The sequence below is a fragment of the Orcinus orca genome, chromosome 9 (genome assembly GCF_937001465.1).
Source record: "Orcinus orca chromosome 9, mOrcOrc1.1, whole genome shotgun sequence".
Classification (NCBI taxonomy): domain Eukaryota; kingdom Metazoa; phylum Chordata; class Mammalia; order Artiodactyla; family Delphinidae; genus Orcinus; species Orcinus orca.
In genome coordinates, this window is record NC_064567.1 from 80,993,254 (window position 1) to 81,008,030 (window position 14,777).

The following is a 14,777-nucleotide window of genomic DNA, read 5'->3' on the forward strand; positions in this document are numbered from 1 at the left end:
ATCCATTTTGAGTTTATTTTTGTGTATGGTGTTTGTTAGGGAGTGTTCTAATTTCATTCTTTTACATGTAGCTGTCCAGTTTTCCCAACACCACTTATTGAAGAGGCTGTCTTTTCTCCATTGTATATTCTCAGCAAACATTTCTTAAGCACCTACTGCATGCACTGGTCAGGTTAGGGAAGCCTCTTAAAACCCACCACCTTGAATGACCTCATATTTATAAAGCTATTCCTGACACTCCTTTTTTTAAGCCTCCTTTATTAGTTAATATACCAGGTTATAGTAAATAAATGTGTGTATAAACGAAGTTTATATAACAGTTTAAGAGCTATTAGCATTACTTTTTAATGAAAACCCCAAGAAATATATGTCTGTAATAAACATTATAAAATAGCATTAAATTGAATATAAATTATTTAAATTATCATACCCTAGAAATTATATTGTAAGCTAATTAAATTTGCCACCTTTTAAATGAATTTGAATCAGCTTTTCAATGTATATCTGCAATTAAACAGATTTTTTTTTTTTTAATCTTAAGAAACTTACATTTGCCTGCTCAGGAATTTTTAAATGTGAGAGGAAAGATAAATGAGAATTATAGCTACATTTTTTAAATGCATGTGTCAATTTTTCTTTACATGATTGTTTCAGTTGTTGGAATTAAAATTGATGTAAACTCCTGGATAGAGAATTTCACCAAAACATCAATCAGGGATCCGGTAAGATAACTTTTTAAAAAATTCTTATGCTACATTTACTGATCTTAGAAAGCAAAGTCTTATACAGTGACAAAATAAATTTTCGATGCAACTACATTGAAGCAGAATTATGAATTACCCTTTTTTCAAAGAATTTTTTGTTTAGTCAACTAATAAATAATAGGAAAATATTTTAGTATTATAATTTAAAATGCTAGTTTAAATATTTATTGGCTGATCTTTTCTAATTTGTAAAGATAAAGCTATTGACTATCGTTTAATCTTTTATACTAATTATTATAAAAGTTCTAATTACAATATGGTAATAATTAAAATGATATAATTAAAATCCAACTAGAAAGATAATATGAGGTGATAACTGTATTTCTGTCTTTCAGTGTGCTGGTCCAGTTTGTGACTGTAAAAGAAACAGTGATGTAAGAGAACTCTTTAAAATGGAATTTTTAAGTACAATTTTTTGTGTTACTCTTCCTAAGACTCTAATGATAAAGAAAGATGCAGGAAGGTTTAGTCAAATGCTAAAAAAATATTGTATGGAATTGTGAACTAATTCATAGATAAGAATTTGAATTATATGCTTTTAATTCCTAACCTTAAACATTAGAAGCATTTTAAGATATTCATTAAAAAGCCATATCAATATAGACTGTATTCGCTTCAGTCTCAGTTGTGTTAGATTCTTTTGTACATATAAATACAAATTCGTTTCTGACCAGAGTTTCTAAACTGAAGCATATTTATTGATTATCCGTGCAATCTTCCCTCATCTTTTGCACTTTATCTGAATTTTTCACACTGTGTTTATAGTGGTGAGAAAGATTTTTTAACTAAACCTTGGTATTACATAGTTTTACTTGCCTGGATTGGATTTTACATTGTCTTCTATTACTTCCATTTCTGTTTGAGAAATTGAAAAAGCAAATGTCAACTTGCTTTGTTCCAAGCCGAAGATGCTGTAAGAATGGTACTAGATAAATTATTCATATAATGAATAAGAATGACAAATTCCACTATTTTCTTTCAGTCCTCTTATGTATGTCTATATATTTCCAAAGGAAGCAGGGGTTTCATGTCATTTTATTCACTCCTAGTCTTGTGAAATCATAAGCCAGTAATTTTAATTATTTTTGTAACATCCATTTTACATAGACTATGTATCAGCTGTTTTTAGAGCAAAGGTTTTAGCAAGCTCCTTTCATATTAGAAAAATAGAGTGCATTACGTCACCAAATCTCGAAAACAATGTTTTTGTGATTTTATATAATAAAAATTATTAAATTGATTCATGCATTTAAACATAATTTAAACTGGATGGGAATACTTTAGGATATATGATTATTTTTCCTCTGTCAGAGGCATTTTTTTGGTCTTGTTTCCTGCTTTTACATCTCAAATTATCCAATCAAATATTTTTAGTATAAAATAGTTATAAATAACCTCATGCTGCTGCTTTTTATTTTTAAGCCTGTGATGAATATTGCCCCAAATGGATTTTTCTTAATGTCCTTCTTGTCAAAATCTTAAGTATGTGTTTAAAATAATAATTGTACATTATTAAATGTTTTCGTTTATCCAATTTCCTGGTTCATTTAGATGACAGTGGGGTGGTGAAAAGATTATTTCTAATTTGTTCTTATGTTTTCGTTCAGACTGAGTTGACTTTTTTTTTTTGGTCTATGTTGGGTCTTCCTTGCTGCACGCGGGCTTTCTTTAGTTGCAGCAAGCAGGGGCTACTCTTCATTGTGGTGCAGTGGCTTCTCTTGCTGCGGAACACAGGCTCTACGTGCGCAGGCTTCAGTAGTTGCGGCGTGTGGGCTCAGTCGTTGTGGCTTAGTTGCTCCGCGGCATGTCGGATCTTCCCGGACCAGGGCTCAAACCCGTTTTCCCCTGCATTGGCGGGCGGTTCTTAACCACTGCACCACCAGGGAAGTCCCTGAGTTGACTATTTTAACTGGACGGATCGTGGTGGAATTTCAAGCCTTGATGGTTTGACAGCAATCTATATGCATGCCCTTAATTTATTTCATCAGAATCTCCTGAGCATATATGTTCAAGAGAAGATATAGTTATCTAAGTTTTTCTCCTATTTTGTTATAATCATCTATATAATGGAGTAATGATTATGTAACCTAACCTTCCTAAAAAAGTGTATTAACTGTTATTTTTGTTTTGCTAGGTAATGGATTGTGTGATTCTAGATGACGGTGGGTTTCTTTTGATGGCAAATCATGATGATTACACTAACCAGGTATGTACCTAAAGTGGCAAGGAGTAGGGTTTCCAAAGTGTGTTTCCCTGATCAACATTACAAAACCCCTTCACACCACTGTAAAAATTGATAATTGAAGTTCTTAATGTAAATATAAACCATCAAGAAATGTATCCTAAAACTAGTTTTCCTTATATTTGTTAGCTGAGTTTACTTTCTGGTACGGTTACCATTAAAATATAGAGCTAAGGATTTTAACATCATATGAACTTTTTATCTCAGAAATTTAGAAAATTTTCACGTATTAATCAGTTGATAATGTCAGTCCTAATACATAGCTGGTTTGAAACAGATGAAAATTCTAACCTGAAATTTGGAAATTGGCAACAGTTAGGCTCTTTGGTTTACACAGGATTTTAAACAAAGTAGAATTAATTGCCAACTAATTTCATTTCTGAATCTGTATATCTGGCTTCTCTTTAAAAAACAAACAAAAAAGATCTCTCAATACTGGACAGTTTTCCTAAATTACAATATTTATGGGTTGGAATTGGTGAGCTAGAGGTTGTCCCTATAGATGGGACTCACTCCAGTTCAGCACAGTCCCTACAAGTTTCATTTTCTAGTTTCACCATTTCTCTTATTGGATTGTGACTTAAGGCTTAGTAAACTGTCCATTCCTTCCAAATAGGACAGGGAGCCATTCAGAAATGAGAATACCTAATCTCACTGGAGTTTTTTCAGAGTATCATATACTGGTTTATTACTTGCTTTTGTTTTCAAGCTCCTCAGTAGTTTTAGTTCTGTTTCTTTGTATCATTTCTTTTGTTTGTACTGGTTCAGGTGTTAATATTTGGCTTACATTTGACACTTTATTATTTTTTTCTGTACCAGATTGGAAGATTTTTTGGAGAGATTGATCCAAGTTTGATGAGACACCTGGTTAATATATCAGTTTATGCTTATAATAAATCTTATGATTATCAGTCAGTGTGTGAGCCTGGAGCTGCACCAAAACAAGGAGCAGGGCATCGCTCAGCATACGTGGTCAGTAATATGCAGCTCACCCTTCCATTCTCTCAGAGGGACTCTCAGTGTAGACTAATGTAATACTTTTTTATTCTATTTTATAGCCATCAATAGCAGACATATTACACATTGGCTGGTGGGCCACTGCTGCTGCCTGGTAAGTCAAAATTGTAGTTTTATTGGTATTGAGAGAAAAATGTTGTGAAATAGTAAAGAATGTGATGGAAAGATGGACATGTAGATAATTATTATGGGAACTAGTTTTTTCCTTTCCTACAGCACATATTGGCAGTATTCATAAGTATTTTTTCTTAATGATCACTGTAAAACTGTTACAGTTATTCAGCTTTTTGTATGAAAACAGTATTATGCTCAGGCACACTTCAGCCTTTTCAGGGGCTTCTTTTACCTATGGATCTGTTGAAACTCTTTTCGTTTGTATTTTTTGTTTATATTATACTCAATCCTTACATTTTAGGCATATTGATCTACAAAAAGTTACTATTTATTGCCTTCATTGTGCAAGTTAAATGTCTTCATCCATCAAATTCATGACATGATGACTTATCTTTCTACCTCTTCATTTTTCTTACAAAGGCTGGCATCATTTTAGAAGCATCATGTTCCTGAACTGGATCTAATTCTTTTCACTGGTTCTACCCTTCCTCCCTCCTTCCCCTCTTACCTATATCCTGCCATCTGTGAAAAGAAGACATTTAAACTGCTTATTGAGGCACTGTGGAAAGTCTGGAAGATCAAATTTGTCATTGTTTGGGTCTGATCAGTCAAGTAACTAATCCTCCTGTTGTGTCTGGGTCCATTCTCTCCCTCCCTCCCTCCCTCCCTCTCTCTCGCTCTCTCTTTTGTATCATTACCCTACTGTATTGTATAAGTTTTATTCCACGTATATTAATCTATAACGTTCACTTGATGTTGTGGCTTTCCCAGCGAAAATTAAATGATTATGCCATTTTATTAAAATAACAAAGATGTTAGATTAAAAATCCAATTTATTCTAAAAAAAATTGTGGAAAAGGGTGCTTTCTGTTCTGACAATGACATTTGTATATGAATTTACATAGGTTTTCTGAAGCTCATAGTCATCGTGAAATACTTGTCTTTATGCTATTTTCTGGCCAGAACCTTCCCCCTCCTCAACCTCCCCCCCCAACTTTTGTTTTAACTAAACTCAGTTCCAGATGAGTTTTTACTCATATTTGGCTCAATTGTCATTTACTGTAAAACTGATATATAGGGCATGCCATATGCCCTATATATAATATGTATATTGTATTTCATGAATGCCACATGATGTATTTACAAATATGTTCTATATTGTAGAGTAAATAGTTCGTAAACCCATGGTACAAAGTCATTTTTGTTTAGGGTTTTTTTTTCCTACCACAGAGCTTTAATAACTAAAATAAGGAGAAAATCTTGAGTGTGAAAACTGCGCACCAGAATGATGACATTCTCCCTCTTAGAGTTACCACTTCTCCTGGCTCTGATTTTGTATTAGGTGTCTTGACACATATGTGTCCCTCACTGGGTCCTGAACACATCTGATGACTTCATGGCTTCTTTTACAGAATGGAATTGACAATGTCTTGCATAATTTAAGAAATACTTATATAAAAATGCTCAACTTTCTATTCGCAAACTCTCAACTTTTTCCAAAAAGATGAAAAAGAAACGTGTTTGTGTACATGCCAAAAATACTCTGGTTTTTGTTAATTTATGAAGGAAAATATCAATACTTTTTCATATTTAAAATTCAGGTCTATTCTACAGCAGTTTCTCTTGAGTTTGACCTTTCCACGACTTCTTGAGGCAGGTATGTAAATGCTCAGATACTGTCATAATAATTAACATTTTCTTTTTGGATGCTCCGAGTTCAAAACTCAGAAAGTGCGTGTGTGTGAGAGAGAGAGAGATCGTCCATTTAACACTTTTGTAGGTTGAAATCTCTTTGTCAGAACTTTCCTACTGCCTTAGAAACATTCCTAGGTCACATTGGCCTCTGTTTTGCAGCTGTATTCAAACTCAAATGTATTCAAATTCATTTATTCTATTGATAGTTATTGGGCATCTTTAAGGGCTGCCACTACGCCACACGGAGTAAACAAGCCAGTTGAGGTGCCTGCCCTCATACATTTGTTTTGCTCTGTGAGAAATGAAAGCTCTGGGAGACCGACTGAAGTGTCCTCTCATGGTGATGGTCTTTATTTTCCCCACAGTTGAGATGGAAGATGACGACTTCACAGCCTCTCTATCAAAGCAGAGCTGCATTACCGAACAAACCCAGTATTTCTTCGATAACGATAGTAAATCATTCAGCGGTGTATTAGACTGTGGAAACTGTTCCAGGTAATTTGTTTCTTCATTTCTGGACTAGTCCTGTTTGACTAAGAAATTGTATTCACTTTTATAATCGTCACAGAAAATAACGGAGGTTGTCTTTTGAGTGCGAGAGGTCTGAATAACTGCTTTGAAAATAATCAGAGCTCTTCAGTTTCTCTGAAGGTTTTTAAAATTAATTCTAACTCTGCTAAGTTGTAATCCCTTCAACAGTAATAATTACGTGATCAAAAAAATTATACCCACTTTTAGGCAGAACATAGAGGAATTTGATTGTATTATATTTTGTCTAGAAAAATCCATATTAAAATTTTTCTAATGTTGAGATAGTTTCAGAGATTATTTTCTCTGATAAGATTAGAATTAATTATATTTACTAAACAGGTTAACAAAAATATTCTTGGCTAGTAAGTTTTACTTGTAGTCTTCACTTAAATTTAGAATTGAATGTATCTTTGAGTTGAAACTGAAAGAACTAGGAGAACATATCATTTCCTAAAATCAAGCTTAATGTTAGTCATCACCACCCATAAAACATCTTGAAAACATTTTGGAAGAGATGGAGAGGTTTAATTTTGTTGTAATGAGAGAGAGAAAGGCAAGGTGGGAGATTTTCGAAGTTTTGAAAGGAAAGGGATAATCCATGTCACAGGATCCCTGAGAACGGAGCAGAAAGGCACAGAGTTGGGACACTTTGTTTTCAGTAGCTGAGGACAGCTTGTTCTAGAAGAAATGTTAACAGAGAGAAGAGGAAAGATGAGGGGGTGAGGTAATCTGAGCAGCTGACAGGGATGGAATAGGTAGTTGCTAGGCGATTTGGAAAAGAAGTCTATAACAGTTAAAAATATATATTTTTTCACAGGGGGTTAACTGAAACTAGCACAAATTTTTAATAGACATGGTCAGTATGATTTTATGAGTTACTTTATGAAACCTGTATATCCTAGGAGGAGGAAGAGGAAAGGGGCAGAGTAAGGCATGTACTCAGAAAAAATCAGACTGTCTTGTTTCGAGATTAGTATATCAGAACATCACCTTCAGGAAACAGAACTGTGGCATGTTTAATGGGTACATCAGAAAGAGTTTAGAGTCTTTGGGCTTTCATTGATTGATGTTCAGTAATAGCAACATATACTTTAAAAAATGACTAAGGGGCTTCCCTGGTGGTGCAGTGGTTGAGAGTCCGCCTGCCGATGCAGGGGACACGGGTTCGTGCCCCGGTCTGGGAAGATCCCACATGCCGCGGAGCAGCTGGGCCCGTGAGCCATGGCCGCTGAGCCTGCGCGTCCGGAGCCTGTGCTCCGCAATGGGAGAGGCCACAACAGTGAGAGGCCCGCATATCGCAAAAAAAAAAAAAATACTAAGTTAAACTGTAAAGATCATTATAAGATATTAAGTTAAATCATGCCTACATTTGCGCTGTGTAACTTTATGCTGTGTCCCAACTTCAATAGGTTTAAAAAATAAATCCCATTCTTTGAAAACTAAATTACTCTTTAATGACAGATCTACATTTTTATTGTGGAAGGTAGAAGCAGCTTAAGATGTGGAAAAAAACACTGCATGGAATTCAAAGCCCATAATTCTGTCTATGCCTGTGTTGTCCCAACTCAGTAGTGACCAGCCACAGGTGGCAATTTTAATCATCAGTGGCATTAATTAATATTACAGTTTTGTGCCTCAGTCACGCTAGTCACCATTTCAGGTGCTCAGTAGCCTCATGCGGCAGTTGTTTACCATGCTGGTTAAAGCGGAAGACGTTTCTGTCTTCACAGAAAGTTGGTTGAACAGCACTGATCCAGACTTCAGTCTGCTATGACTTGGAGAAGTGCTGAGCCATTTTTGTGCTCCTACTTTCCTTTACTGTAAAATAAGGCAACTTGGGCACATTTTCAGTGATAGATACCACAATTCCCTAAATATGTAAAATGAAACGACTAGATGGTGTTCATTTTGCATTGAGGACTATCACTTAAGAAACAAAGGTCACACTTAAAGCATCTGTTGGAATTTTTTTAATATTCATTTGAGAGATAGCATGTCCATGTTAATCAAACATGGTAATCTTTCTCTTCTAAAATCATTCAGTGTTACTGTTCGTGTAGGTGATGCTTTGTTTCAAAGGTCCTATTTTCTTTTATTTTAATGTGTAAAAATCTTTGAAATCTATTTTCTCATAATTTTTTCTGATTTTTAAAAGTATTTATTTTACAGAATCTTCCACGTAGAAAAACTTATGAACACCAACTTAATATTCATAATGGTTGAGAGCAAAGGGACTTGTCCCTGTGACACGCGATTGCTCATACAAGCAGAACAGACTTGTATCCTTTGACATTGGAGAGGTTTGGAATGGAAAACCATCTTAAAGCTGTGCGTTTTTAACCTCATCGCGTTGTTCGTGCCCAGAAAGAACTATATCACAGAGTGCTGAGATCACCTCACAGAGGCAGAATGGACCCTCCACACAAAATTTCATTTGGATGTCAAGACGGATGATGCTACACCTGCACCAAGAGGATGTGAAAGGCTTCCTACTGGTACCGTGAGTCTTTGTGGAGAGAGCAGTGCAGGTTCCCAAGTAGCCCTGAAAATGGCTAGAGAGAGCAGGGAGAAGTACCTGGCTCGGGGTTTTACGGTGGTTGGGGACCATGCTGGGCTTTTGCCAGTGCTGCCTGGGGCTTGTTGGCCCAAACTTCCAGGCAGTGCCAAAGGAGGGGACACTCACTCTTCCCTGTCAGCTCGCCCAGGTGTGGGACAGAAGGGAAAAGGGATTATTGTGGCATGAAAGCTGTCAACAGCCAGTAATCAAAAATGGAGTTGAATGTGGTCTGTACCTACAATGGAATATTATTCAGCCTTAAAAAAAGAAGGTAAATCCTCTTGTATGCTAGAACTGCCATGGCAGTAATGCTAAAAAGACTTCGGGTAGTAAATATGCTAAAAGACAGTGAAATGACCATTGAAGCATTGCAGGCAGAGGTTCGGTAGACTGCCTCTAGTTTTTGCTGTTTCTGGAAAAAAAAAATAGTCCTCACCTATGTTTGGAACTGATGTTTATTACTAGGAATTAGTTTCTATTTCTGTCTTGCTAAATAGGAGGCACCAGGCCCTCCCTTATGGTCTTACGTGTATGACCCTGTCTTATATGCTACATCATTTGCAGATTTCATCCACTTGTATTGTACAAATATTTACTGAGTACTTCCTCTGTGCCAGCGACCATGCTGTGTAAAGCGTTGATCTCTTCACACAGGCCCTAGACAGGAGAAAATTTGTGGCAGTTCAGTACTTTAAATCCCATAGTACTTGAACTGGTTGTGTGGGGCCAGAATAATGGCATCGGTTTCTCTGGCTTGCTTTGAGAAATAAGTGTGTTGCATTGTATTTTTTTAATTGTGTAAAAAAAAAAAAAAATGTAACTTCATATTCCTTAACAAGTTTCTTTAGCTGATGGTCCAGATCCTTGTGATATGGTGAAGCAACCCAGATACCGAAAAGGACCTGATGTCTGCTTTGATAACAATGCCTTGGTAAGTAAGACCAAACATTTGCTGTATTAAAATATATAACTCAATGGTCACAATAATTTAAGGAGACAAAAGGTAGTTTTAACTCCAGTGTAATGTCTTAACCATAACCATAGTGTTTCTCATTAACATGACATACTTGCTGGTATACAGATTTTTTATTTCAGTATTTTTCATGGTTAGCATAAGCTTAACAGTTGCCTCTTCTGTCCTTTCCACAGAAATTGTACTTTCAAACACAATGCCGACCAATTTACTAATAATCCAAGATCACAGATCTGATGATTTTAAAACTTTCTAATGACCAGTAACTGACAGTAAACATTACTAATGGTATATGAGTTGCCCACCTTCATTTATATTCCAATCCTGAAGATATAACAGTTATTTTTAGTATAACATTTTCTGTGTTTAGTCTTCATTCAGTGTATTTAAAAACCTGTTAAATCACTATCGTCCCCTTAGTTTGTAATTGTACTTTACATGGTTTCTAATTCTGCCACCTGTTAGGTTTGTATTATTTCTCTTAATTGTATTACTTTTTATATTGTTTGAAACCTGGCCAGGTCAATAACACAGGGTTAAGTTGGTATAATTTTACAAAGCATATTTAATGTATGTTATTTAAGATGACTACTACCTTTCCTATAGGTCAGCTGTCTTTCTCTCATAAACACTATTTGGACTTACTGTGTATAGAAGCAGCTTCATGCTTTTCAAATTATTTTAATTTTTAAGAAGCTTTACTCTCAAGCATAAAGCCCATATAAAAATTTCTCACCACTTATAAGAAGTTAAAATTTTAAAAATAATATTTCTCAGTTCTCCAATCTGTCATGTCTCTTTGCATAAAGTGGCTTGCAAACATAAAGCGTTATCATCTGGGGAACTGTTTATTCTAAAAACATGTCAGATCATTTATCGATGAATGTGCATTTCTAGAGGTCGTTGTTTATTTAGAACAGATTTACCTAATATGTACTTATTTACTCAAATACACATAGCCACATTTGTTCCAAAAAAGAATAAGGCATTTCCATAGATGCATAACATGCAAGTAGATAATATAAAGTGGAGCAAAGAAGAAATAAAATCAGTGATGGGAATAAGGCTAAAAAAGCAAAATGTTTTAGCCAATAAATCCCAGTTATCTCTGTAAGGACTATTATTGATCTTTCCTCTCTGAGGGGAAAAGTGATTCAAAGTTGCAGCTACTTGATTTTTTTTCATTATACAGTAAGCCTTAAATGAAATCCAGATATGAGGACTTCTGTTGTTCTGTCTACTATATACCTTCAGGAACTTTGGCCACGTCAAGTCATTCCCCAAAGAGTGTTGTTTGTGGGCCCAAGGGTAGTATCACTCATTAGGGAAACTTCCCTCATCAATTATTTGTTACCAAAGACTGAGATTAAATTTACTCAGATGCACTTGAAAGATCATATAAAAACCATTAACCCCAATATTTTCACCATAGGTAACTATCTTTTTGATCATGGCATAATGCAGATTTTACAAAGACAAAAATTTCCAATACTCAAGTTCCTATAAATTATACAGTGGAGTGTGTGTGAAAGTACAACTTTTGCTCAGTAGCTTAATGTGCTAATAATGTCTTGTGTTTTTTTGGCAGTGGAATATTTTGGTAATGCTTATTTGCAATGGTCACTGTGAATCTGCTCTGGATGGAGGCTCACATAAACTGCTAACTGCCAGCAAATTGCATGAAATCTCATCTTGTATGTCTTCTGTGTTTTCCTTCCTTTTCCTGTACTTGCTACTTTGCCCGTTATTAATAGGATCAACTTATATGCACAACGAGTCGTGCCTGTACCATGATGTCAGCTCCTATCTTCATTTTACTGCAAGTTTTCATGTGGTGTGGATGGTCAGTCACTTTCTCTAATTTTTGTTTTTGCGTTTGGCTTGAAATTTTAAAAAGTAATCCATATCCCTAAATCCACTATAATAAATGTCCTGAAACCAGGTTATTAAAATGCCAGTAGTAATGTTGTTTTGAGAATAGCAGCTTTCAAATGTTACAGAAGTTTCTAATCCTGAACAGAGCATATCAGTTTCCTATATTTATTTAAAAATCAGTAATTTCTCATAAGCTTTTGTATAAAGATTAAGTCAGTGTGGAGAAAAAAAAATTTATATGCTTCACAATGTCTTACTTTTTACTTATAAGAAATACCCTAAGGACAATTATTAGAGTTGGTCATCAATTTGTTTCAGAAGATGCTAACATAAAATTAATGATCTGTTTCAATTTTATTAAGCATTATTCGGTACCTTCTAAGGTCATTATCTAATTTTTCTTTTCCTTTCTAAACAGATATGGTTTAAACAGCGTTTTTAGATTTTTTAGACATTGATATTCTTAGTGAAGTGCTTTAGTATAACTTACATTATCTAGTTGAAGATTATCATTATTTGTTACTCTTTGACAAATTTCTGAATTACATACTCAGTACGACTGAATAGATATTTTAGGGCCTGAGTTTACATTCAGGGTTCCATTTACAGTTTTGCAGTTTCTTTTTTATGGTCTGGAATCATAATTGTTGTAACTAGACCACTCTTGTTGTATTCCTTCTTCATTGCTGTCCAGGTATTCATTGGTTAGGAAACCACTAGATGGAGATGTGGCCATTACTATAAGTGCAGTGAGCTCATCAGAGGAGGGGAAAGTGGAGAAGCAGAGGGAGTGTCAGAAAAAACTAAATTTGTTCTGGGATAGTAAAATAATGGTTTTGAAGATTTAAGTGGTAAAGAAAAACAAAGCTAAAGTTTATCAAAGAAGAAAGTAAAGCAAGCCAATAACATGTACTATTGAGGAAGTTCATTATCTTATGCAACCATAACTGATAAATGCACGTTACTGGGTACATGAAAAATGAATATGCAGAATAAATGTGTGTATAGGTATGTATACACATACGTACATTAAACCTACCTCATGAATTAATGTGGTAAGTGTGTTAAGGTTCTCTGTAGGAAACTATTTGTTAGGGCTCTTATTCCGATTAAAAGAGTTACGTGTAGTATCTACCTGCCTAAATAATTTTAAATATGCATTTTCTTTGAAGCTGCTGTGGGTGACGTAAGTATAGACCTATCTAAATTCAAAAGTTAGCTATTATTTGGTGGATGTTCTTACCAGTGATTTGAACTCTTACTTTGCAAATAGTCACCCCAGGTTCGGGTTGGGGAAAGAGAGAGTAAGGGTTTAGTAATACTTGTCTAAGAGAAAAATGAAGAGGATTTTACTCACTAGCATACCTGGTTCTAAAAAGTAAGCCTTGGGGTGAAATCATGAATATAACTATGGTTTAGACATCTTTTTCTTTTAATTAGTAATGGGAAAGAAAAAAAGAATGAGGGATTCTTAGTTGATATCTTTACTAAGAGTATTTTGAAAGAGATCCCTGGAAGGAAATCAAATAAAATTACTCATATTTTAGAATTACTCATTTAAAATTATTTAATTTTAAAATTAAATTTTTACATTACTCGTATTTTAAAACGTATGTATATAATGTTGGCACTGTATCCCTTTACTATTTTAAGCTGAAACCAGCTACCAGTCTGTTATTATTATCTACTACAATAATCTTTAAAAATCAGAGTCAGTTTTCTGGTCGTGGTGTTAGTGGGATTTTGGTCTCTTTCTTTAAGATAGAAAAAAATGCTGAGGTTTCTCCCACATCTATGCATTTGTGATTTAGAATGTTTTTAGAATGTATCTCATAATTTACTTCCATATAATAATTACAAGTCTTGGTAGATGTGGTTGCCCATGCAAAACACATGAGAAAACATGATCAGGAAACTGAAGGGACAGATTTTTCAGTGTGAATCTACATGCAGACTTCAGGGACTCCAAATAAGTTATCTGAACTACCACCTCCCAGACTGAAACAGACATATCTCATCATCACACAGAGGAAATGAACCCCCCCACACACAAAAAAAACCCACTAGAAATATAAAAATAAAAACAATGGAAGCAGAGCCAGAGAGAATATTTTTCTTTCCATAACATTTCTAGAACATAAGGATGTATTTGACGTTAATACATCAGTGGGTCTTGTATGTGTGCTAATTTTCCATTCCATCAAATTAATACTTAACTAGAACTGGGGAGCTCTCCTGGTGAAGTGACAATTAAGCCTTTAAGTTAGTATTTTACGTTTACAGTGTTTCTAACCCATCAATATATGTAGTGCTTCATTGGAGTACACACTACTCACTTATCAAGTACTTACAGTACACCTACTATGTATCAGGCCATTCTTCTATGCATGAGATATTTAAGATGCATTTATACTAAAATATAATTTTTTATCTCAAGTTCATATGTAACTCAGCACCCTGTTTTTTTACCTGGTTAACCTACTTAAAGGGAAAGGTATTTGAACAAAGAGAAGAGGAAGTGCAGAAGTCCTGAGACAGTAATACCTTGACCTGTTGCAGAGCAAGTTAGTGTTATCGGAGCAGTGTGAGTGGTGAGGGGAGGATGAAGATGGAGAAGCAGGCAGGCTGCAGACCACCTAAGGCTTTTTAGGCCTTCATAAGAAATTGGATTTTGTTATGAGAAATTTCAAGAAGAGCATGAAAGGATTTGATTTACGGTTTTAAGAAGACTGCTTTTTGGAGAAAGAGTTGTTAAAGGGCAAGAGTAGAAGCAGAGAGAGAGGTGAGGCAGCTTTTGCAGGAGTGTAGGCAAGAAGTAATGGTAATTTGGACATGATATGGTAAGTAGTAAGTTTGGGGCTATATTTTGAAGCTAGAGTTAAGAGGACAAGCTGATAGATTAGATTTGAGGGAAAAAAGGAGGAATCACAGATGACTTGTTGTCTTTGACCTGATCCATTACTCCTAGAAGTGTCATTCAGAAAAATAATATTTGGGGACAAGTTTGAG

At 35.0% G+C, this 14,777-nt stretch overlaps 1 protein-coding gene across 3 annotated transcripts in view; it reads left to right on the forward strand.

Annotated features, from left to right (window-relative positions):
• Nucleotides 1-14,777, forward strand: part of CACNA2D1 (calcium voltage-gated channel auxiliary subunit alpha2delta 1) — a 514,372-nt gene that overhangs the window by 485,562 nt on the left and 14,033 nt on the right. For all 3 annotated transcript variants that reach the window (XM_049714933.1, XM_033439986.2, XM_033439996.2), the window contains 9 exons: nucleotides 655-722; nucleotides 1,100-1,138; nucleotides 2,899-2,970; nucleotides 3,826-3,978; nucleotides 4,065-4,117; nucleotides 5,739-5,794; nucleotides 6,198-6,327; nucleotides 8,533-8,642; nucleotides 9,769-9,851. In XM_049714933.1, coding sequence (XP_049570890.1) covers nucleotides 655-722; nucleotides 1,100-1,138; nucleotides 2,899-2,970; nucleotides 3,826-3,978; nucleotides 4,065-4,117; nucleotides 5,739-5,794; nucleotides 6,198-6,327; nucleotides 8,533-8,642; nucleotides 9,769-9,851 — 764 coding nt within the window. The remainder of the gene's footprint in view (nucleotides 1-654; nucleotides 723-1,099; nucleotides 1,139-2,898; nucleotides 2,971-3,825; nucleotides 3,979-4,064; nucleotides 4,118-5,738; nucleotides 5,795-6,197; nucleotides 6,328-8,532; nucleotides 8,643-9,768; nucleotides 9,852-14,777) is intronic.